The sequence below is a fragment of the Jaculus jaculus genome, chromosome 8, assembly GCF_020740685.1.
Source record: "Jaculus jaculus isolate mJacJac1 chromosome 8, mJacJac1.mat.Y.cur, whole genome shotgun sequence".
Taxonomy (NCBI): domain Eukaryota; kingdom Metazoa; phylum Chordata; class Mammalia; order Rodentia; family Dipodidae; genus Jaculus; species Jaculus jaculus.
In genome coordinates, this window is record NC_059109.1 from 124,190,967 (window position 1) to 124,216,303 (window position 25,337).

Below are 25,337 nucleotides of genomic sequence, written 5' to 3' on the forward strand. Positions count from 1 at the left end.
CAACTGGCCTCTCTTCTATTTTGATGCCATCATTTTGCTACGCAATTATGCAGGTCTTGAATGTAGGTACCATCAGCCACGGGGAGGTCATGAATACCAAGGCCACTTTGTGTCTGGATGACAGCATTGTAAGCCGTCTTCCCTTACATTCTTTCCACTACCTCTTCCACAACGGACCCTGAACCTTGCTGGGTATGATAAAGATGTCTCGCTTAGTGCTGGACACTCTGCAGTCACTTCTCAGAACTATGGTGAGGTTTCAGTCACCCAAGACCCAATCTTTAAGGAAAAAAAAAAATTGGAGGACAGACAAATAACCCTATTTAAAAATTGGTAATTTTTTTCTCCAAAAAAAAAAATACAAATAGCCAATAAACTCAAGAAAGGTAAAAAAGAATTACGCAATATTCAACTAAAACAAAAGGTACTGAACATCATCTGATTATAGGAATGCACATCAAGATCACAGGGTGACAACTTGCTCATTGGAGCAAACTGGATCTGACACAGTGGATAAAACTGAGAAAGAAATCATTTACCTGGAACTACTGTTACCTGTTAGGTATGGTAATGACTTTGGGGTTGCGTAGGAAATGACCTTACACTTTAGAGATGCATTGTGAAGTACTCTGAGGCTAATTCTCTTGTGGCATTAAGAATTTTGACTATTTCAGGAAAAAACAAACACAATTTTACAGACGACAGAGGAAATATGGCCAACTTGCTGACAGTTGAATCTAATGAACGAGCACATGGCTGTTCATACACTACTAGTCTACTTTTATACATATTTGATTGTTTCATAATAAAACTTCAGAGAGGGCTGAGAGTGGTGGCGCACACCTTTAATCCCAGCACTCAGGAGGCTGAGGTAGGAGGATCACTGTGAGTTCAAGGTCACATAGTGAATTCCAGGTCAGCCTGGGCTAGAAGGAGACCCCACCTTGACCAAAAGAAAAAAAAAAAAGAGTCAAAGGGGGAATATGTTATGTCAAAATGCAAATTTCCAGTTTTTCTTTAAAAATCAACAGAGAGGGGCTGGAGAGATGGCTTAGTGGTTAAGCGCTTGCCTGTGAAGCCTAAGGACCCCAGTTCGAGGCTCGATTCCCCAGGACCCACATGAGCCAGATGCACAAGGGAGCGCACGCATCTGGAGCTCATTTGCAGTGGCTGGAGGCCACTATTCTCTCCCTCTCCCTCTCTCTCTCTCTCTCTCTCTCTCTCTCTGTCACTCTCAAATAAATAAAAATATTTTTAAAAAATCAGCAGAGAACTAGGGATGTAACTCAGTCGGCAGTGTTTGCTAGCATGCACAAAGCCCTGAGTTCGGTCCCCAGCACCATACAAACCTGGCGTGGTGGTGGTGCACTCCTGTCTGTAATCTCAGCACTCCAGAGGTAGAAGCAGGAGGACCAAAAGTTCAACTCCAACTATTCAGTGAGTCTGAGGCCAGCATGGGAAACATGAGACCCAAAATCAATCAATCAATCAATAAATCGAGAACCTTGCTACTGCTGAGCCAGTGATACCAATCAATCCTGTAGCTATGATGCGGCAGCTCTCTCGAGGGGATGTGGGACCAGGTCCCTACATAGCAGCTAGTCAGACACAAGCCTGCTACCTGCTACTAAGGAACATCACCCTCATAATTCTTGGATTGTAACATCGGGCTCCCACCCCTGACATTCAAAGCCGCCACTACCCCGGTGTGGTCAAGGCTGTCTGGCTGGCCTCGTCTCTAATCTCCAGCTGTCCTTGCAGCATTCTCAATGACTCATCACTCCCAAAGTGCACCGGACACGCTCCTACCTCCAGATTGCTGCGCATTGTGGTTCCCCGACCTGCGATGACTTTTGGACTTCTCTACCTGGGAACTCCCAGGCAGAGGTAGCCACCCGCAGAGAGCACTTCCTGGGACAGTGAGCTGCTCTTGACTCTGGGCCTTGCCGCTTTCAGCTCCTTCCTCCCTCTGTTCCAACCCCGGTCCTGTCCAATTCTGTCTGCCTTCACAGCTACACTGGAAGTCCCCAGGGGACACTGACCCCAACTGTCCACTGTATGCCCAGTGCCCAGTAAAGTCCTGCCAGAGCAAAGGCTAAGGGTCAGGAAACCTATTAAGCGTTAGACCACAGCCAAGAGTATTCCTGCACCAGGAACCTGGCTTCAGCTCCCAGCTCTGTCCTTATTTGGCTAGATGACTCTTGGAGGGACTTAGTGCCTCAGTTTTCATCTGTAAAGTGAGGATAACAGTGTTACATAATTAATTTTTTAAAAATATTTTTATTTATGTATTTGCAAACGAGAGAAAGAGAATGTGGTTTCGCTGGGGCTTCTGGCCATTGCAAACTAACTCCAGACACATGTGTCACATTGTGAATCTGGGTACTAGGGAACTGAACCTGGGCTGGCAAGCGCCCTTAGTCCTTGAACCATCTCTCCAGCCCTCTACAGTTAATATCTGTAAAGCACTTAGACTCAGGCACGACTCCCAGAAATAAGGATGAAATAGTTGCTAAATAAAAAAAAAAATCAAACAGGCTCAAAAATGGGCAATTACCAAGCCAGTTCCCAGGTTTTTCTTTTAATTTTTTTTTTATTTATTTGAGAGCGACAGACACAGATAGAAAGACAGATAGAGGGAGAGAGAGAGAATGGGCGTGCCAGGGCTTCCAGCCTCTGCAAACGAACTCCAGACACGTGCGCCCCCTTGTGCATCTGGCTAACGTGGGACCTGGGGAACCGAGCCTCGAACCGGGGTCCTTAGGCTTCACAGGCAAGCGCTTAACCGCTAAGCCATCTCTCCAGCCCACCAGTTCCCAGGTTTTGTCCAACACTAAACCTTCTTCACCAAATGCATGCTTCTAGTAGGTCAAGGGGGAAAACCCCAGCGAGGTACCTATAGCTTTTTTATCCCTTCAGGATCTTTTTAATATGCATGTGGGTGTTCACACTCATGTATGTACAGGTGAATATATATATATATATATATATATATATATATATATATATATATATATATATATATATATATATGTCTGTGTGTGTGTGTGTGTGTGTGTGTGTGTGTGCGCGCACCTATGGAGGCTAGGGGACAACCTGTGAGGTAGTTCCTCAAACACTGTCCACCTTTTCTGAAACAAGGTCTCTCACTGCATGTAGTACACCCATTAGGCTGGACTGGCTGCCCAGTGAACCCCAAGGACCCTCTGTCTCCAACTCTCCAGCACTGGGACTACAGGTGTGTACCGCCATACCTGGCGTTTTTCCAAGGGCTCTGGGCATCTGAAGCAGGTCCTCCCGTCCATGAGGCAGGCACTTTATTCACTGCGCTATCCCGCCAGCCCCATGCCTCTTTACAGTGAAAAAGAGAACAGACTTTAAGCTCAGTGCCTTTGGCAGTCAGTAGCTTGACTCTAGGGTTGAGCGGTATTGTTTTCCCCAAAATTTCCCAGGATATAAGTTTCCTATTTAGAAGTGATGAAAAAAAAAACTTCCTTTTCTTTTTTTATTCTTTTTTTATTGTTACTTAATTGAGAGGGAAAAAAAGGCAGAGAGAAAGGAGGAGAGGGAGAGAATGGGCACTCCAGGCCCTCCAGCCACTGCAAATGAATTCCAGATGCACGTGCCACCTTGTGCATCTGGCTTATGTGGGTCCTGGGTATTCAAACCTGGGTCCTTTGTCTTTGAAGGCAAGTGCCTTCACTGCTGAGATATCTCTCCAACCCAAAACTTCCTTTTCAATGAAAGTCCTTTATGTACTTTGCAGTGAGCTCATTTAAAGACGAAGCATAGAGCTGGATGGTGGGAGATGCGACACCTTCTCTCAAATGGTTCATTGCCCAGAGGACACTGCCAGGTACCTGAAGAATGATATCTAGCTCATATAAATGGCTTACACCTCCCGTTTGACTGAAGAGGCAAAGCAACCCCATTGGAGGTGATAACTTGCTGAAGTTCATGCAGCTTCTAAGAAGCTGAACCCAGAGTCAAAGCTGGGCCTGTCCAGCGTCACCGCCCAAAATCTTAGCCACTGCACCCAGCACCCAGAAACCAGCAAAGCCATCTCCAGCTCTATACTCAGCTTGGGTCATCCTGGAGAGGAGCTGGAAGTAGGAAGGGAGTCAGGGGACAGAAGACATATGTCACCACCATATAAAATCCGAGCTGCTCCAAACTTCACACCCTGGGGCAGCTGAGGACTCTCCAGAGGGATGCCTCGCTGGCAGGTAAGAGGGGCGGGGCACAGGTGAAAACTAAATAATGCCAATGGCAGCTGGTACGTGTGGAGCCCTTCCTGCTTGCTGACCCTGGGCAAAGTGCGAGACGCACAGACTCCACTGTAACCCTTGCGAAAACTTCGAGGTGGGTATCAGCATTCTCCTTGGAGGAATGAAGAAGCTGAGGGCTGGGGAGAAACCAAGAGGGAGCCGCAGACTCTCGGTCAACCTCACACTCATGGTGTGCTCCTTCCACAGGGAGCCATTTACCCGGATGTTGGTACACCCTCCCCAAACCTCCCAGCATGCTCCACAACCCAGCATCCATGACCTTAAAAGGCAGAAAGCGGGCTGGAGAGATGGCTTAGCGGTTAAGCGCTTGCCTGTGAAGCCTAAGGACCCCAGTTCGAGGCTCGGTTCCCCAGGTCCCACGTTAGCCAGATGCACAAGGGGGCGCACACGTCTGGAGTTCGTTTGCAGAGGCTGGAAGCCCTGGCGCGCCCATTCTCTCTCTCTCCCTCTATCTGTCTTTCTCTCTGTGTCTGTCGCTCTCAAATAAATTTAAAAAAAAAATTTTTTTAAAAAAAGGCAGAAAGCGTTCTTTGCCTGCGTCCCTTGGTGGTTGTTAGATATCTTTCATCCCTTTCTGTACCTCAGTTTCCCTATTTGGCCAGTGAAAGAGCCGGACTATTTCCAAAGGGACTGAATGGGTCTAGAGCCACACTGACCAATAAAAATGTCATGTAAGGGGGATTGGGAAGATGGCTCAATGAGTACAACATTTGCTGTGCAAACGTGAGGATCTGAGATTGGGCCCCCAGAACCTATGCAAAAGCCGGGTGCGGCCACACATGCTGTAACCTCAGAGCTGAGGAGGCAGAGGTGGGAGAATCCCTGGGGCTTGTTAGCTAGATAGTCTAGCCAAATCGGTGAACTCCAGGTTCAGTGAGACCCTGTCCCCCCCAAAATAAGGTGGAGCACTATTGAGGAAGATACTAAACATAAACCTCTGGACTGCACATACACACACACACACACACACACACACACACACACACAAATCCACATGCTTACTACATACACACACACAGAAATAAATGCAGTGTAAGTCACATATATAATTTTTTTTTCTAAGAACTACGCACAAAAAGTAGAAACAGGTAAAACGAAGCTCAACAGTACAGTTTTTCCTGACTCGGTATTTCTGAAATATAGACACTTCAATGTGAATTCAATATTTTAAAAATGGATAGCAAGTTACTTTGCACAATTTCCACAGTATGGCTCTAGAATCCAGTATTTTCCCAATTCGAAGCACATGCCAGTCAAGCCAGCTGCACCTCAAGGGTACTGTTGCTGCACATGATAAATAGCTACTACAGTGGACGTGCGTGTGTGTGTGTGTGTGTGTGTGTGTGTGTGTGTGTATGTGTGTGTGTATGTGTGTATGTGTGTGTGTGTGTGTATGTGCACGCGCATGTTTGTGTGGGGGCACAGGTTTGTGCATGCACGTGAAGGTCTGAGGTTCACACTGGCTGTCTTTCCACTTTATTTACTGAGGCAGGGTCTCTCTGCCCAGAGATCCCCAATTCAGCTAGTCTCGCTAGCTGGCTTGCCCCTGAGATCCACCCATTTCTGTTGCCTAAAAGCACTGGGATTACAGGCACACACCACCACATCTGAGTATTGGGGATCCAACCTCTGTCCTCATCCTTGTGCTGAAAGCCTTCTACTTCTTCCCAGCCTGGGGATCTTTTCCAAGCCATAGTCCCTTTCCCGTTAGGATGGGTTTACCTGCAAGAGATGTCCTGGCCATGGACTCCAAACTGACCAGTTCTACCCAAGCCTGGGGCCAAGAGCTAGAGCTCAGAAACTCAGTCCTCCTGGGCCCCCAGGAGACTGCTGCTTGCTGGGCTGCTTCCGGTCCCTGGTCCCTTGGCAGTTTTCCCCAAAGCCCCAGGGAGGGAGGGGCGAGCCTCCAAGGATGAAGCAGCAATCCGGCCCTTCCTCCTCACCCAAACACTCCCTTAATTGGAAATGCATCTTGGGCTTGAATCAGAGTCAGACAGCCAACCCCACGAGGCAGCAGCCTAAGGGCATCCGGGACTCTGTCCACACACGAAGACTCCACATCTCCCCTAAGCTCCCCACACGCGGCGCAGCAGAGAAGCTGGGTACCAAGTTCTCCCGAAATTCTGCCAGCCAAGAGCCTGAGAAATTCCTTAGTGACAGCGCCACCCCTCCACATTCAAGGGTACGTGCACTAGCAGGAGGGACAGGGAAAGGAAAGAGAGCAGACAGGCTGGAGAGGTGGCTTAGCGGTTAAGCGCTTGCCTGTGAAGCCTAAGGACCCCAGTTCGAGGCTCGGTTCCCCAGGTCCCACTTAGCCAGATGCACAAGGGGGTGCATGTGTCTGGAGTTCGTTTGCAGAGGCTGGAAGCCCTGGCATGCCCATTCTCTCTCTCTCTCTCTCTCTCTCTCTATCTGCCTCTTTCTCTCTCTGTCACTCTCAAATAAGTAATTTTAAAAAAATAGCAGGCAGGAGCTGCACTGTACCCCACCAGAGAGAACTTGAGGGAAAGCCGTCCTTCCCACCCAACGCTCACTGCCTCATCTTTAAAACCAAAAGCTCTAGTCTACGATGACTCTCCACTGCCAGCTGCTCAATGCTAGGTGCCAGCTCACCTCCAATGAGATAAAAGGATCTCAGGGCCAGAGAGGGAAGCAACTTGGCCAAGGTCACACAGCTAGCCAGTGGAATAGGCTGTATGCCATTTCATAGTCTTCTTGAACCCAGCTGCAAGCTCTTACTGACTTTTCTTGGCCTTGTCCCAGGGTGGCCCAGGACAGTCCTGGCTTCCACCTGTCATAACCATATGCACTCAGTGCAATTATTAAAAATGTCCTCTGTATAAGCTGCATAATAACTTTATTATAAAATTGTAAAAACAGACAAAATATAAAATCTGATATATAAAATTTTATATAATGGTGAAGCATGTCTATAATCTTAACACTTGTGAGGAGGAGGCAGAAGAATCAAGAATTTAAGGTCAGAGGTGCAGAGATTGCTCAGTGGTGAAGGCACTTGTTTGTAAAGCCAGTCAGTCCATGTTCGATTCCCTACTACCCATGAAAGCCAGACGCACAAAGTGGTACATACATCTGGAGTTTGTTTGCAGTGGCAAAAGGCCCTGGTGCAGCCATTCTCTCTCTCCTTGCAAATAAATACAAATAAAAATAAAGAATTTAATAGCTAGGTATGGTGGTGCACACCTTTACTCCCAGCACTTGGGAAATCAAAGGTAGGAGGATCACTGTGAGTTCAAGGCCACTCTGAGACTACATAGTGAATTCTAGGTCAGCTTGGGCTAGATAGAGTGAGACCCTACATCAAAAAAAGAAAAAAAAGAAAAGAAAAGAAAGAAAGAAAAAGAATTTAAGGCCAGCTTTAGCTACATAGTGAGTTTGAGACCAGCCCGGGTCACATGAGATCCTAGCTCACAAAAATAAAAACAAGTCATTGAGCCAGGCGTGATGGTACATGCCCTTAATCCCAGCACTTGGGATGCAGAGGTAGGAGGATTAATGTGAGTTCGAGGCCACCCTAAGACTACATAATGAATTCTGGGTCAGACTGGGCTAGAGTGAGACCCTACCTCAAAAACACAAACAAAAAAAGTCCTAGAACCTAAGTATGATTATAAGAAAACTATCAGACAAACCCTATGGTGGTTTGATTTGGTGTCCCCCACAAACTCATGTGTTTTAAATGCTTGGTTCACAGCTAATGGCAATTTGGGAGGTGGAGCCTTGCTGAAGGAGGTGTGTTGTTGGGGGCAGGCTTAGGGGTGTTATAGCCAGCTCCCCCTTGCCAGGGCGTGGCTCACTCTCCCGCTGCTGTTGTCCACCTGACGTTGGCACAGAGGTGCTCCACCACCTTTCCCCTGTCATCACGGAACTTCCCTTCTAGACTGTAAGCCAAAATAACTTTCCTCCCATCAGCTGCTTTTGGTCAGGTGCTTTATCTAGCCACACAACGGTAATTGAAAAAAAAAAAAAAAACCCTAATATCCTCCTAAATTACCAAGGTCAGGAGAAATAGGGGAAACTAAGAAACTGTCACAGACCAGTGGTGAGCAAGGAGACATCTCTTCCAGGACAAGGAAGAGTGCTGACAACATGGAAAAGAGGTTCTGGGGCTGTGGACATGGCTCAGTCGGTAACGTGCTCACCACACAGGTGTGAGGGCCTCAGTTCAGATCCTCGACACCCACATAAATGCCAGGTGTGACAACTGGAGTCAGAAAGCTTGAGGCTGGAGCCTCTGCCCACTTGCAAGGGCTCAGTAATGTGTGGTACTGTTATGCCTTGAATCTGACATGTTCCCCACAGGCTCATCTTTGGAGCATTTATACCCCAACCGATGGTGCTATCTGGAGAGGCTGTGGAACTCTGGGACCCAGCTGGTGGAAGCAGATCACTAGGGTCAGGTCTTTGAAGGTACCTGGTCCACTCCCTGTCTCGCCCTCTGCTTCCCGGTCTACTCAAGAACAGCCTGGCACTTCTACCACACTCTCCTGCCAGCATGAACTCAGTCACTCCATCATGCCTTTCCCCACCATGAAGGACTGAAACCCTTAGAAACCAGGAGCCAAGATGAAATTGTCCTCTCTTAGGTTGCTGCCGTCAGATATCGTCACAGTGATGCAACAGGAAAGAATACAGGTATATTTCATTCTTTCTGGGGCCTCAGCATCACATCTGTCAAGTAAATTCACTGAATGATGACATTCACTGAGTGATTAGTAACATTTATCAAGCCTGTGCCAGGCCAGGTATGGTGGCACACACCTTTCATCCTAGTATTTGGGAGGCAGAGGTAGGAGGATCACTGTGAGTTCAAGGCCAGCCTGGGACTACAGACTGAGTTCCAGGTCAGCCTGGGCTAGCCTGGGACCAAAGCAAACAAACAAAAAGAGCCCATGCTGGTGTCTAGCACCGTAGTGGCTAGTAGGCGAGTAATTCATATTCTACTTCAAGACTGAAGGGCTTCCTTCTCCCAGCCCAGCCCCAGCTGCTCAGAGAGTTACAGGTAATGATTCCTCTCCAGGGATTGCTCTGAACTGAAGAGACCATCAGCTCCGGGGGCTGCTTCTTTCAGGAGGATAGTCTGCTTCCTACGTACAGGGTATGAGCCATCTCCTTCTCCCCGCCCCCCAACTACTCGGGACAACTCTGAAGGTCACATCACCACAGAGACCACTCATGGCTGCAGAGGCCTCTGTAGAGCCTGCACGGCCGCCCAGCTTCTCCCCTGGCCCCATCCTGCCTCTTCCCCTCCTCAGAGCGTTCATCCCAAGAATGGTCCCCATAACCCTCCTGAACTTTAATCTCCAGCCCCGAGTCTATTTCCCAGGGACGCACCCCAAGACAGCTCGGAGAGCCACTGCATTAGCCTCCTCAACGCTCAGAACATGCCCGTGTTTATAAACATACACAGCCAAGAAATAGTGACACGACATGAGGAAAATTGAAAGTTCGTACAGGGAAGTGGCCTCCCCAGGTCCAGTCTCGGAGCAGGGCCGGGATTCGTCTCTCCGTCTGCTGAACGCTGAAGGCCACGTGTCCCAACCTCTGCCCCAGGATGGCTGCAGGCTCAGGGCACGTGGTACCCTCCCCCACCACCACGTCCCTCACCCTGCCTGCCCTGCAGCCCACTCCAAACTGCACCATGAGAATGGAGTGGTTCTTGAGTGGACAGCAAGAAGACGGCAGATAAACTCGCGTGAACCAAAGACTTTTGGCAGGAGAAAGTACAGGATGGGGTTTGGGAAAGGCCAGACTGACAAATATTTTTGGCAGGAGATTAAGGATCGGGGAGGGGGGAGGTCAGACTGGCTAGCACAGAGAAAAAAATTCTAGACCCCGGGAGAGAATGGAAAAAAAAAAAAAAACAGGTTAGACATGAAGGTGTGCACCAAATATGGAAGGCCACTCACTAACCGGGTAATGTTAAACAAATATCCTTCATGTTTCTGAGCCTCATTCAGCTCATCTAAAATAGCACCTAGCCTTTAAGGCTGCAAAAGCGAGGGGACGAGTCGATATTCATAAACCACTTAAGATCGCCACACACGGAGTAGGCACCGTACACGTTTAGAAACAGCTTCTGGACTTCACCTGCTGTAAATGAGAAGACACACAGAGGGTGTTGTGTGTAGGTGACAGGGTCGTGGCTGAGTAGGAGGAGGAACGGATGGACGTATGGTTGGGAGCCTGGGTAGGTGAACATGGTAGATGGTTGGGGGAAGTAGGGAGGGGCTGGATGGCAGCGTGGTGGAGGGGTGGTTGGGAGCACAGGGGAAGGTGGTGTTTCTGTGAGGGGAGGTGTGCCTGGGTGGTTGGATAAATGAAAGCTAGGTGCAGTGAGGTGGCTGAGTGGATGGATGCATGCTTGAACGCAAGGATGGGTGAAGTAGCTGGATGATCCTAGATGACTGGACGCAAGATGGACAAGTGGTTGAATGGACATGCAAGTAGATGGTTGGGCAGAAGACTGGATGGCTGGATGGGTGGGTGGATGAAAAGTTGGCTGGGTGGATGAGGCTGGATGACTGAACAGCTGTGTGGATGGTGGCTGGTTGTGAAGTCATCGGAGAGGCCGATTGACAGGAGACGGCTGGATGGACCAAAGCGTTGGAAGGAAGGATGGAGGAGTGTCCAGGTGTTAAGGGAAGCTGTGAAGGGAGGGGTTCGATGGATGTCGGGGTGACTCACTCCATGGCTGGTGGGCCGGGTGTGTAGTTGGGTGACTGGACGGGACGGTTGAGTCAGCAGCAGGTAGAGTGGGTGAGTGGCTTGTTGAGTGTCGAGACGGTGTATATTTGAGGGATCGAGAGAATAGGAATGTTTTGCCAGGGTCTGTTGGATGAATGGCAGGATGTGAGTGAGTGGATGGACAAGGCACGCATGGGATGGCACGGATCACCCCCAGGGGGCTCCGGAACCTCTTCCACCAAGCCTTCGTTGAACCAGAAATAGGCTTGAGGCCAGGGGGGTAGAGAGACTCCTAGACTCCCAAGGGTGGTTCCCACCCCACGAGACAACCTACCTGGAGGCGGCGATCTCGGCCTTCTGGCGCGCAATGGCTGCGGCGCGCTGGGCTCCCTCCACGCCGTGCTCCACCTTCTGGCGCACCTTAGAGCTCTTGAGCGGCAGCACGCGGCGCTTGGTGCCCTTGACCAGCACGTTGTGGCGGTACTTGCCCTCCTCGCGGTGCCCGTCGGGCAGCGTGGTGCAGCCGTAGCCGTGGCGCAGGTTGTCCAGCCACTCGCCCTCGTAGCGGAGGCCGCTGGAGCGCTCGCTCACGCCGAAGCCCGAGCGCTTGTCGTTCTTCCACTCGCCCATGTAGGTCTCGGTGGTGGTGGCGTCGATGTCGGCCTCGAAGGGCGCGGCTTCGTCGGGACCCTCGGCGCCGCCGCCCTCGCCCAGGCTGGCCGTGGACGCGGCGTCGCTGGCCGCCGAGCTCACGTCGCTCTTCAGGAAGCTGACCCGGCTGCGCTGGCTGCCCAGCGACGCGCGAGACTCGGTGCGCCTCAGTTTACCCAGCAGCGCGCCCCGCTGGAAGAGGCCACCGCCCTTGGACCAACCCCGCGCCGCCGCCGCCGCCCCGTCGGCGTTAGCCAGCAGGCTGAGCGCGAAGCCACCGCGGGGGATCGCGGGCGACGACAGCGCGGGGCCGTCGGCGGCGGAGGAGGAGAGCGGGGAGGAGGGCGTGTCCGGGGCCACCGTGCCGTTGCTGTGCTCGCTGCGCAGGGACGAGAGCGACGTGCGCAGCGGAGAGCGCACCACCACCGCCATCCCGTAGGGCACGCTCTGGCGCACCCCGTAGCCGTGACGCATGCCGTTGGTGAACTGACCTTGGTACGTCCCTGTGGGTGAGGAGAGAGCGGGGGAGGGGGGTCAGCGTCAGTAGAGGACGGGCACACGGACCATGGCAGGGGAGGGGGTGCACTGGGACCTGCCACCAGAGGAGCAAAAGGATGCATGCTCAGGTGGGTAGCCGAGGATGCAAGTGTGCCAGAACACGTGCGAGCGTGCCAGAGGGCCTTTGCCACGGTGTATGTGTGTGTGTGTGTGTGTGTGTGTGTGTGTGTGTGTGTGTACTGTCTCCCCTCGGTGGGGGAACGTGGCGAGGTCTCAGATGGCCACAGGGTGATGTGGCTCAGAGCAACAGTGCCAGCCTGGAAGAGTAGTTACACGTTGCTCCCACAGGAGCGAAAAAAATAAAAATAAAAAGAAAGATGGAACCTGTGGGATGGTGTGAACACTCCCCGTGGTGGAAGCATGCCAAGGTCGTGAGTGTCTGACAACGGGTGAGGAGTGTGAACCAGCAGGTTTGAGTATGGAGTTATCTGGGCAGAAGAGGAAGTGAATCTGATTTCAGTGACTGTGCCCAGATTTGGGGTCACCCAGGAGACCATGCATGTGTAAGGGCATAAGTGGGCAAGATGGTGGATTCGTGGCAGCAGCAGTGTGACCGCAGCTGGGAGGTCATGTGCGCACAGAGTATGTAGAAGATTGCATGAGCAAGACATCGTGGGACAAAACCCAAGACTATAAACGCAGTCAAGCTCTTGACAGCAAGGCAAGGTGGAGTGAACGCCGCAAGCCTGTCAGAGAGTGTGAAATGGTGTCAACAGGGCCCCTTGGTATGCGCAGACACAGTTATCCTACAGTCTTAGGCGATGCAAATATTTAAGGTCCATGAATAGATTACCCAGTGACTTTGCACCGCAGAGTGGATATTGGAAGACATGAAATTGCGAGAGTGTGTGTTGTGTGTGCAAGACTTGTGGCTAAGCATGTGTCTCGACCACTGACATCACGAGTGTGCAAGGGCAGGGTGTACACACACAGCTGAGTGCCCATGGTCCCATGGAAGTGACATTTGGATGTGTGTGAGTTTCTGCATGTGCACCTGAGTGTCGCAGCCCAAGGTTGAGGCTCCTGAAGCTGAGTGAGCACATGAGATGGTGGGCGTTACTGAAACTGAGACCCTCTGTGCCAAGACTGGTGATCTGCACGGTCACAAGCACTCTAGCTTCTAGAAACAAGACAGGAGGTTGCTCAAGCCTTGCATGGGCAGAACAGAAACCAGACTGCAAATACTGCCTCTGCCCCCACTTGCTGTGTGACCTTGGGTGACTGACTTGACCTCCCTGCCTCAGCTTCTCGTCTTTCAGAAACAAGCTGCCTTCTGCATCATAGTGTTGTTTGAGGTTTAAATGAGTTTGTAACTCTGAAATCTGCTAAGCCATTTCTCTCGCCTTGGTTTGAGACAGAGTTACACTAAATTGCCTAGGCTGGCCTTGAACTTTCATTTTTCCTGCCTCAGCTTTCCGAGTGTCTGGAATTATAGATTTGCAGTAAGGACAGGCTATCAAAAGGAGTTTTGACTTTGTTTTGTTTGTTTTGTTTTGAGGTAGGGTTTCATTGTAGCCCAGGCTGACTTGGAATTCACTATGTAGTCTCAGGGTTGCCTTGAATTCATGGTGATCCTCCTACCTCTGCCTCGAGAGTGCTGGGATTTAAGGTGTGCGCCACCACACCCAGCTAATGGGGCTCTTCATGAACACAGGACTTCCCCTACATGCAGCTGAGCTCCCCTCCACCTAGCGTTCCAGACACCTACCCTTCAATATGTGTCTCATGAGACTCCACACTTACTGCAGTCTGCCTGCACCCCCACCCAAACCCGACTCCCTGACTGACTTTCCCATCACATTTATCTCTTTTAACATTTCATCTGACATATCGTTTGCTTTTCTCTCCCTGCCAGATTGGAGGCTGTGTGAGGTCGGGATCCTTTCTGCTATTTCCCCAGAGCCTGGAACAGTGCCTGGCTCCATTAGCCTCGGCCAGGTGTGTGGCTGACATTCCGTGGGCTACTCTCTGCCTTTCCTTTCAGTGACATGCTCCCTAGGGTTCGATCTGACTGAGAAGCGGGGCTCCTGGGCATCAGGACACCGTGACCCTAAAGGCAATGACTTTCCAGTACCTTCACTCCGCCTGATCCCCACCCCAGCAGGGAAGCTAGTTCAGGGTCCCACTCCTGCTCCATCCAAGCCTGTTCTAAGAAGTCCTCTGTGCTCACAAGGTTCTTAGCGGTCCCAGGAGACAGGACCCTGACAGGAAACTGACAGTCCAAGAGTTCACCATGTTGGCCAAAGAAGCAGGTCCAACCCCAAGTCCACCCTCTGCCCAGCCTCGTGCTCCAAGCCCAGGGTGATTAATAATGAGGCACGTTCAAAGCATCAGCCAGCTCTTCCCAGACCCTCTGTTAGCAGGCGGGAGCACCCTCGTCCTCGCCTCTCTTCAGTGGGCCAGCCATGGGAAAGAGTGGTCACCAATGCCAGCCACACACAAGGCCAAAGAAGGGAGAGCACCGGGCTTGATCTCTTGGAGGCTGTAGTAAACAGCCTCACGTTGCTGAGGTGAACTTCCAGACCAGGCCCAGTTATGGGAGGTGTTGGATCAGAGTGTGGACTGGGCCAACAAGAGCGACGTGGAAATAAGGAGAGCGAACAGATGACCTCAACAGCAGGCTGCTGTTTATTGGAGAGGAAGTGAGCGAACAGCCAGGGACGGCCAGATGCCTCGGAGCTGGATATTTAAAGGGAAGAGACAAGCAGGGCAGAGAAGGCGGGGAGGGAGAGGGGAAAGGATGTAACAGGGACATTGCCTGTGTTGACTTGTTTTCCCAGGTAGGACTCTTAGGTTTTGCCTAGTGCTTTGAAGACAGTGGGTTTGGATATGGCTCCAGTGCCGCAGGCGACCTGTCAGGCTGTGGGGTGGGAAGCCGTTTTACAACCCAAAAGAGGAATTTCCCCTGTGCTAAAGTTGTTCCAGGGCCAGCATGTCCCAGTAATTTCTGTGACTCGTTTACTGGTTGCTGGGGCCCCAGAGTTATCAACCTTTATAGGAGGGAGAAGGGATTTATTTGAAGCTTACACATCCGGGGGAAGTTCCCAAATGGCAGAAGAAACTGGCCTGCTTTCACAGGTCCAAACACAGAGAGAAAAAGGCCACAAGCCACACCAGCAGCACAAGCAAGCACACTCAGGAACCGCGGACAAAGCCCGGGCACTTTGCCTGTCTTTAGACAGGAATTCCAAACCCACCCCCACCCCTTAGGGTTGGACCCCAGGACCCACCCACTGAGCCACCTCCTCCAGCCAGGCAGCTGCAGATCTAAATTACAAGCTTTAATATAACCCTGCATATACGGGGGGCCATCCATTTAAACTACCACAGAGGAAGGTGTAAACGTGACCCGCATTTCATCAGTGGAGAGATGTGCATAGGGATCATGTAACCTGGTCGCCATCACGCACCCAGGGAAGAATAGAATTAGGGCTTGAACTAAGGTCCAGCTCAAGCTAAGCAAGTAGGGAAATGGGATCGCATGGCAGGCTTGACAAATCGGAATGTGGTACAACAGAGGGAGAAGGGGGATGGGCAGATGGAGAAGTAACAGCAGCAGGATGGAGAAATGGCTCCGTGGTTAAGGCACTTGCCTGCAAAGCCTAAGGACTCGGTTTTGCCCATATTTTCTCTAATAAATAAATAAATATAAAATATTTTATTTATGTATATATTTACTTACCAGAGAGAGAGAGAGAAAAAGAATGGGCACACCAAGGCTGGAGAGATGGCTTAGCGGCTAAGTGCTTGCCTGTGAAACCTAAGGGCCGCGGTTTGAGGCTCGATTCTCCAGGACCCACGTTAGCAAGATCCACAAGGGGGCGCACACGTCTGGAGTTCGTTTGCAGTGGCTGGAGGCCCTGGCGCACCCATTCTCTTTCTCTTTCTCTCTGCCTCTCTCTCTCTCTCTGTCTGTCTCTCTCAAATAAATAAATAAACAAAAAAATAAAAAAATAAAATGGGCACACCAGGGCCTCTAGCCACTGAAAATGAACTCCAGACACATGCACCACCATGTGCATCTAGCTTACATGTATTCTGGGGAGTTGAACCTGGATCCTTAGGCTTCAAAGGTAAGTGCCTCAACTGCTAAGCCATCTCTCCAGCCCTAATTTTTTTTTTAAATAAAGAAGTAGCAGGTCCCATTTTTCAAACCCATTCATGTGTGAGCACACTGCACAGGAGGGATGGAGACAGAATATGGAATGTGACCATCTAAGCTGAGAACACTTCCTACGGATTCTTGATTTCCTCATCTGGAAAATGGAGCGATCATGCCTGCCTTCCAGGGTCACCTTGAGGACTGAAAATGACATGACAGAAGGTGGAAACAACCCAGTGACATGGCACACGGGTGAGCTGTAGGACAGCCTCAGAGCAGATAGTCAGCCACGCTGTGGAAGACTATCTTACAGCAGGGTGCAGCTCAAGAGCACACGTGAGCCAGGCGTGGCGGTGCTCCAGTACTTGGGAGGCAGAGGTAGGGGGATCGCTGTGAGTTTGAGGCCACCCTGAGACTAAAGAGAGAGAAGCAAGGTCAGCCTGGGCTCGAAAACAAACAAAAGAACGCAAATGAAAAGATGAAGCCGGAGGTCAAAGAGCGCAAACCAGTGTTCAGTGACTTGAATGTCCAAAAAAAATCACCAGAGTGGGCCCGGGGTTGTCAGTGGCGGGGCAGGGAGGGCTGACCATAAAAGGGCAAAGGAAACCTTGAATATATGGAAATGACCCCTTGATGGGCTGGTTTCACACAAGTGTACACTCTGGGCCAAGACTCTCTATTCACAATGCATGGTTCCCATGGATACCATGCCTCCAAAGAGTTGATTGCCTAGATAGATAGATGGATGGATGATGGATGGATGGATGGATGGATGGATGATGGATGGATGGATGATAGATGGATGTGTGATAGTGTAAACAAACCTCAAACTTTTTGGTTGTTTTTAATTTTTAAAACATATTTATTTATTTATTTACTTATATTTACTGATATCTAATGAAACTCTTTTTTTTTGTTTGTTTGTTTTTTTGTTTTTTTGAGGTAGGGTCTCACTGTAGTCCAGGCTGACCTGGAATTCACTATGGAGTCTCGGGGTGGCCTCAAACTCACGGCGATCCTCCTACCTCTGCCTCCTGAGTGCTGGGATTAAAGGCACGTGCCACCATGCCCGGCTAATATATTTTATTTATTTATTCGAGAGAGACAGACAGAGTCTGTATGCACCAGGGCCTCCTGCCGCTGCAAACAAACTCTGGATGCATGCACCACTTCATTTATCAGCTTTACGTGGGCACTAGGAAAATGAACCCAGGCCGTCGGGCTTTGCAAGCAAGAGCCTTTAACCACTGAGCAGTCTCTCCAGCCCCATGCGGGCTTAAGAAACAAAACACCCAGCACACTGTACGAGTGGACCTAGAACCCAGACACTTCTCCGCATCTTTGCTTTGACTACGTGGCGGATGGAGCCACTGCTCTGGGTCACCTGCTTCCGTCTGTCCCTCACACCTCAATCAAGTGTGCAGACAGATCCCAGCACTCTGCCCCTTCTCTGCTCCAAGGAAAAGCTGAAGTCTCAGGTGACCCAAGACACTCCCCAGTTTCACCTCCACCGCTCCTGTTCTCATCTCTTCCCTCCACTTCTAGCCACAACGGCCTCCCGGTAGCAACCCCCCACAACACACACACGCACGTGTGCACACACACGCAGCAGCGCAGTACAGCCTCAGACCCTTGCACTTGCCCCTCCCTCTGCCTGGAATGTTCTTTCTCAGGTATCCACATGCTCAGCCCCTGCCTCTTCACGCCTTCCGTCCTGTCCTCAGTGAGAGCTCCCCGATCTCACTCTGTAGAACTATAACCCTCACACCCAGGAGCTTTCTACTTGCTTTAGCCTTGTTCACAGCATATGTGAATCACATATACTTTCCTTTACTTATTAACCCTTACCTCACTTGGCTTCATAAAGACAAGGATTCCTGTAATGCCCTCAGTACCTAGAAGAATGGCAAATAAAAGCACAACACGGATTTGTTGGATGAGTGAACAATCTGCATTCTGCAACTTTTATTCTCTTCCCACTTTATCCGTCAGAAAAAGCCTGGAGAGATGTTTTATGATTTCTATTTTCTGATGATTAAATAGCTTAGCCGGGCGTGGTGGAGCGTGCCTTTAATCCCAGCACTAGGGAGGCAGAGGTAGGAGGGTCACCGTGAGTTCGAGGCCACCCTGAGACTCCATAGTGAATTCCAGGTCAGCCTGGGCTAGAGTGAGACCCTACCTTGAAAAAAAAAAAAAAAAAGCTATGTCTCGGGCTGGAGAGATGGCTTAGCAGTTAAGTGCTTGCCTGTGAAGCCTAAGGACCCTGATTCGAGGCTCAATTCCCCAGGACCCATGTTAATCATATGCACAAGAGAGCACATGCATCTGGAGTTCCTTTGCAGTGGCTGGAGGCCCTGACGCACCCATTCTCTCTCTCTATCTCTCTCTACCACTTTGTCTGTCACTCTCAAATAAATGAAAATAAACCAAAAAAAAGTTTAACAAATAGCTACGTCTCAGTAAGGATGAAGGATTTATTGAAGATTACATTGCTCAAATTACTCAAGTTACACCTTGGTTCTTCTCAGAAGAAAGGAAAAAAGGTTGAAGACATGGCTCCGTTGTTAAAGGCCTGCAGGCCTGGGGTTCGATTATAGCACCCATCCATGTAAAGCCAGATGCACAAAGTGGCATATTCATTTGGAGTTCATTTGCAATGGCCAGAGTCCCTGGTGCACCCAGTCTCTCTCCCTCTCTCTCATCTCACTCTATATGTCCGTCTCTCTCTCTCCCCCTCTCTCCTTACAAATAATAAATAAAAATTCTTTTAAAAAATAGGAAAGGGATGGGCGTGGTGGCGCACGCCTTTAATCCCAGCACTCGGGAGGCAGAGGTAGGAGGATCACTGTGAGTTCGAGGCCACCCTGAGACTATATAGAGAATTCCAGGTCAGCCTGACCTAAAGTGAGACCCTACCTTGAAAATCCAAAAAAAAAAAAAAAAGGAAAGGGATAAGGATACATGAACAGAGTAAAGTGGCTGTCAAACGGGGGACTCACAGACGATATCTAATCTCTGGATTGGAGAAGCTCATGAAATTTAATCAACCAAGCTACCTTTAGCTTAAATTTGGCATGAAATAAGCTGACATGGTCTCTTTAAGCCCAAGAAAATCTGAGGCTGCAACAGAGAGCAGCTCTTGGATACCAGATGGGGAGGAAACAACCAGACTATATTAGGAAACTTGAAGCGAGTAGCCAGAGACACCAACACCCTGGGGAGACTGGGAATGAGAGGACCCTGGGAAGGAGGAGATGCAATGCTAGGGGTGAGCACATCTCCCTAATTCCCTGTAAGAAAGAGCAGTCCTCCCTGGAGACAGGACCACATCTGCAGCAGGAGAGGGGAAGGAGCCTGCATGTGGTTCCCTATAAGAAAGCTTGCTTGTAGAGCCGGGCATGGGGGTGCACGCCTTTAATCCCAGCACTCGGGAGGCAGAGGTAGGAGGATCGCCGTGAGTTCGAGGCCACCCTGAGACTCTATAGTGAATTCCAGGTTGGCCTGAGCTAGAATGAGACCCTGCCTCAAAAAAACAAGGGAAAAAAAAAAAAAAAAGCATGCTTGTGCTTAGGAACACCTAGGTTTTACTGGTACTCTTCAACTGGGGGAGAAGGCTTCAGAGCTTGCATCCTTGGGAAGTCAAGACGGAACCCTTCGCAGAAGAGCTTCCTCAGCCCCTGGGCTACCTGCACTTGGCCTTGTGAAGCCAGCAGGGCATCCCGTGGTTCTCAGGGATTCATCAAGGTCCTTAGCAGCCACTCAGCCTGCCTTGGCCTCATCTCGAGCCTCATCTTGAGCTATTCTGTAGTCACAATTTCCTTCCTACCTCAGTGCTTTGTGCCCACTTTTTGTTGTCCTTTTTTGGTTTATTTTATTTTATTTGAGAGGGAGAGAAAGAGGCAGATAGAGAGAGAATGAACACACCAGGGCCTCCAGCCATTGCAAACAAACTCCAGACGCATGTGCCATCATGTGCATCTGGCTTACATGGGTCTTGGGGAGTTGAACCTGGGTCCTTGGCTTTGCAATTAAGTGCTTTAACCACTAAGCCATCTCTCCAGCCCTGACCTTTTTTTTTTTTTTTTTGCCATGGGGGTCTCACATTGTCGCTGGTTTAGAATTCCCCATATAGTCCAGACTTTCCTGGACTCCCAGGAGTCCTCCTGTCTCACTCAGACTCCCAAGTGTTGGGTTATAGGCATGAACCACTTGCCCCAGCTTTCCTTCTTCCCTCCCTCCCTTCTTTTCTCCTTCTCTCCCTCCCTTCTGCCCTCCCTCTCTCCTTTCCTTCCTTCCTTTCTTTGTTTTTTGACAGAGGCTCATGTATTTCAGGCTGGTCTGGAACTCACTGTATAGCTGAGGATGACCTTGATCTTCTGCTCTTCCTGTCTCTACCCCCAGCGTGCTGGAATTACAGATATATACCACCATGCCAGAGGTACATGATGCTGGGAATCAAACCCAGGGCTTTGGGCATGTTAGGCAAAGTATATCCCCAGCCCCTTTCCTCCTCTCTCCCTCTCTCTCTCTCTCTCTCTCTCTCTCTCTCTCTCTCTCTCTCTCTCTCTTTCACACGTTCTTCTCCTCCTTCTTCCCCTGGATAAGTTTAGCTACAGTTCAAAACAGCTTAAAGGTAAATTCATCCAAGAAGAGTTTCTGAAACAGTCACATGCTGTCTTTCAGTGTTTTTTTCCAAGCAACATGAAGTGCTGACCATGACCACTGGCTTGCCTTCTCGCCCTGTCTTCGGCTTCCAAGGGGGATGGAGTTGTGTCTAGCTTCTTCCCACCAGAGTCCCCGCATCCAGCACAGTTCCCCAGGCCCAAGGGAGCCCTGGGTAACCCGCTGGTGATGTTTGACTATCTATTCCTGAAGACATCTTTACGTTGGGTCCAGGGGCAGGAAACTCATTCCCTTCCCTCGTGCCCCAGCCTGAAAGAGGCCCCCGAGAGCAAATGTTGCCCAGTTCAGGCTCAGCAGCACAAGAGCTGGGAGGGATGGGGACACGGCCATCACCATAGTCCTTACCATCCTGCCTGCCAGAAGGGGCTTCTGAGTTCTCCAGAACCCAGTACAACCCGCACCGCAGTTTGTTCTTATGCATCAGTGTGGAATACCATGGATTTCAGCCCTAACTCTGCCCTTGAAGAATTCTAGAACATGCATGGGTTATCAGGGTGCAGAGCCCCACTCTTGCTGTGAGTGGGACCGCATCCCCATCCCTGATCGTGGCTTGTTCATTCCTACCTTTGAACTGGATAAGGATTTGCTCAAGATATAGCAGTGAGCAAAATGGGAATTGTCTCTGCTCACAGGGGCATGGAGTCCAGTGCCAAGAACAGGCTAAAATTAATCACACAAAAACGCGTGGCAGGCCTGGAGAGATGGCTTAGTGGTTAAGATGCTTGCCTGCAAAGCAAGAGAACCCAGGCTCAATTCTCCAGGTCCCACATAAGCCAGATGCACAAGGTGGCACATGTATCTAGAGTTCATTTGCAGTGGCTAGAGGCCCTGGTGCACCCATTCTCACACACATTCTGTCTCTCTCCCTCTCTCTGTCTCAAATAAATAAAATAAATCTTAAAAAAAAAAAAAAAGTTTGGCAGCCAAAGCAACAGTCCAGAAGAGAGGCGGTAGTCCAGGCCTAGAGGGACAAGAGTGGAGAAAGCAGCTGACTGAAGCTTAAAGAGTTACATGGGGGCTGGAGAGATGGCTTAGTGGTTAAGGCACCTGCCTGTGAAGCCTAAGGGCCACTGTTCGACTCCCCAGATCCCACATAAGCCAGATGCACAAAGTGATGCATTCAGAAAGCCACACATGTGCACAACAAGGTACATGCATTCAGTCGCAGTGGGTAGAGGCCGGGCGTTGGTGGCGCACGCCTTTAATCCCAGCACTCGGGAGGCAGAGATAAGGAGAATTACCGTGAGTTCAAGGCCACCCTGAGACTACAGAGTTAATTCCAGGTCAGCCTGGACCAGAGTGAGACCCTACCTCGAAAAACCAAAAAAAAAAGAAAAGAAAAACGTTACATGGGAAACAGCTAGCAGAGTTGGCACACGGGAAGTGCCCCATAAAGACAGGTACACAGGAAGTGCTCCTTCAAGGCTAATGAACAGGAAGTGCTCCTTCTCTTTTCCTTTAAAAAAAATTTTTTTTGTTTATCATTTTTATTTATGTATTTGAGAGCGAAAGACAAGAGAGAAAGAGGCAGAGAGAGAGAGAGAGAGAGAGAATGGGCCGGCCAGGGCCTCCAGCCACTGCAAACGAACTCCAGACGCATGCACCCCCTTGTGCATCTGGCTAACATGGGTCCTGGGGAATCGAGCCTCGAACTGGGGTCCTTAGGCTTCACAGGCAAGTGCTTAACCGCTAAGCCATCTCTCCAGCCCTCTTTTTTTTTTTTTTTAACTGTGCTGAGGATAGCACCCAAAGTCCTGTGCCTGCTAGGAAAGTGTACTAGTATTAAGCCACCCCCAAACCCCCAAAGGCCAGCTTTCTGGCAGGACAGTCTTTACTCAGAAAAGCTGGCCCAGACAGGATTAACTGTAAAGATGAAAAGGAGCCAGAAAGGACAGAGAGAACCCAGGGAGAGAAGGAGGCCAGCTCTAACTTTCTGCCTCTGTGCAGTTTCCTATAAGAAAGCATGCTTGTACTCGGGGCACCTGGCCTTTACTGGAGCTCTCAACTCGGCGGGGGGCCGGGGGGAGGCTTCAGAGCTTCCACCCTCAGGACGAGGAACATGTTCACCTCTGAGCATCTGCCTCCACATCCCCAAACACACAGTGTGGGACAATTTCTGGAAGACACATCCACCTTATAGCACAAGGTCCACCTTCCTGGTCCAAGGTTCTCAGTTGCCCTGGACATTGGAGGCTTTATTTTTTTGCTTTGCTTTGTTTTGTTCGAGTGTATATGTATCTATGTGCATGTGTATGTGCAGATGTGTGTACCTCAAGCAAAAATTATATGTCGATTGCACAGAGAGACTATATTATTTTCTCAGGGAATGGTGACACACATCTTCTCTAATCCCAGTACCTGGGAGACTGAAGTGGGGAGATCACAAGTTGGAAGCAGGTTGAAGGCAGAGTGGTATGGCTGTAGACTTGCCTGCAAAGCCTAATGACCAGAGTTTGATTCCTCAGTACCAACATACAGCCAGGTGCACAAAGTACCTTCTGCTCCTGGAGTTTGTAGTAGGTAGAGGTCCTGGCACACCCATTTCTCTTGATAGCTGGGCATGGAGATTTACACCTTTAATCTCAGCACTCAGGAGGCAAGGGTAAGAGGACCGCTGTGAGTTTGAGGACACTCTGAGACTACATAGCGAATTCCAGGTCAGCCTGGGCTAGAGGATGACCCTACCTCAAAAAAAGGGGGGATCTGAAGAAGTGGACCAGTAGTTAAGGTACTTGCCTGCAAAGCCTAATCACCCAAGTTCAATTCCCCAGCCCCCACATAAAGCCAAATACGTAAAATGGCACATGCATCTGGAGTTCATTTGCAGTGGCTAGAGGCCCTAGTGTGCCCATTCTCTCCTTCTCTCTCTCTCTCTCTCTCTCTCTCTCTCTCTCCTTGCAAATAAATATTTTTTTAAAAACCAAAAAAATGAATATTGACTTGTGAGCAGAGAGCGAGGATGGGTATGTCAGGGTCTCTTGCCACTGCAAACCCCAAATGCATGCACCACTTTTGTTTGGTTTTATTTTGCTTTTTTCAAGGTAGGGTCCCACTCTAGCTCAGGCTAACCTGGAACTCATTCTGTAGTTCCAGGCTGGCCTCAAACTCACAGTGATTCTCTGACCTCTACTTCCAGAGTGCTGGGATTAAAGGCATGCATCACCACACCTAGCTGCATGGGCTACTGTGAATCTGGCTTTGTGTAGGACTAGAGAATTAATTGGACCCGGGCCTGTAGGTTTTGCAAGCAAGTGCCTTTAATAGCTGAGCCCTTCAGACTCTATTCTGATTGAGAAAGTTCTAGTTTGTCATTTGGAGTTGTTGTTTTCAGTTACCTGCAGCAGATATTTTTGCAGAAGCGTTATCTTTCTTATTTTACAATTGGGAAAAACTGAGAGTGAGGGCTAGAGAGATGGTTTAATGGTTAAGCGCTTGCCTGTGAAGCCTAAGGACCCCGGTTCAAGGCTTGATTCCCCAGGACCCACATTAGCCAGATGCACAAGGGGGCACACACATCTGGAGTTTGTTTACAGTTGCTGGAGGCCCTGGAACACCCACTCTCTTTCTCTTTCTCTCTCTGTCTGTCTGTCTCCTTCTTTCTCTTGTCTGTTGCTCTCAAATAAATAAAAATAAACAAAAAAAAAATCTCAAGGACTTGCTCACCACAATGCGGTGTACCAATTCTTGGCAATCACAGCCAAATGCCCTGCCCTATCCTTGCCCCACTAAGAATCTGAGAACATCCCTTCCAAATGAAAACTTCAGGAGTTCTCAGCTGAACCTCTGGCTCTGGAAAAAGAATGGACCTGTCAGAAACCCAAGAGGAGGCTGGGAAATGTGGAATCCACATGGACAGGGAAGAGACTTGTGCACTAGACATAAGACTCTGTCTCCTACAGAACGAGTCACCCCATCTGTCCAGCAGCACCTGCCTAATTCTAGGAAATCATCAGAGGCTGGTCCGTTGGTGTCCCAGGGGTGCTGGAGTGAAAGGAGCAAGGACTCGCTCCTTCTGAATGTCCCCACTGCCTCTAAAAGTCCTTACCTAGAAGTCCAGTCCCTTCATGGCTGTCCCAATCTCATCTCCCCAAATCCTCCACAGTCTATTTTGAGCACCAAGTCCTCTGTTCAGGATAACACTCTGCATCCTCCGTCACTCACGTCTGAGAGATCTACCACTGTCCTCCTCCCCTCCCCCTTGCTTTTATCTTGCTTTTATCTTGTCTCCTCTAATAGCCAGCATCCATCCATCTCCAAGTCTTCCCACATAGTACCAGAAGTTAGCACAAGATCTTGAGACAGGGGCTGTGGAAAGATGGCTTAGTGGTTAAAGAGCTTGTCTGTGA

The 25,337-nt window shown here is 49.8% G+C and overlaps 1 protein-coding gene across 1 annotated transcript in view; it reads right to left on the bottom strand.

Moving 5' to 3' along the window:
• The window catches only part of Jph2 (junctophilin 2), an 85,415-nt gene that overhangs the window by 36,997 nt on the left and 23,081 nt on the right, over nucleotides 1-25,337 (bottom strand). The window contains exon 2 of the mRNA XM_045157131.1: nucleotides 11,332-12,151. Coding sequence (XP_045013066.1) covers nucleotides 11,332-12,151 — 820 coding nt within the window. The remainder of the gene's footprint in view (nucleotides 1-11,331; nucleotides 12,152-25,337) is intronic.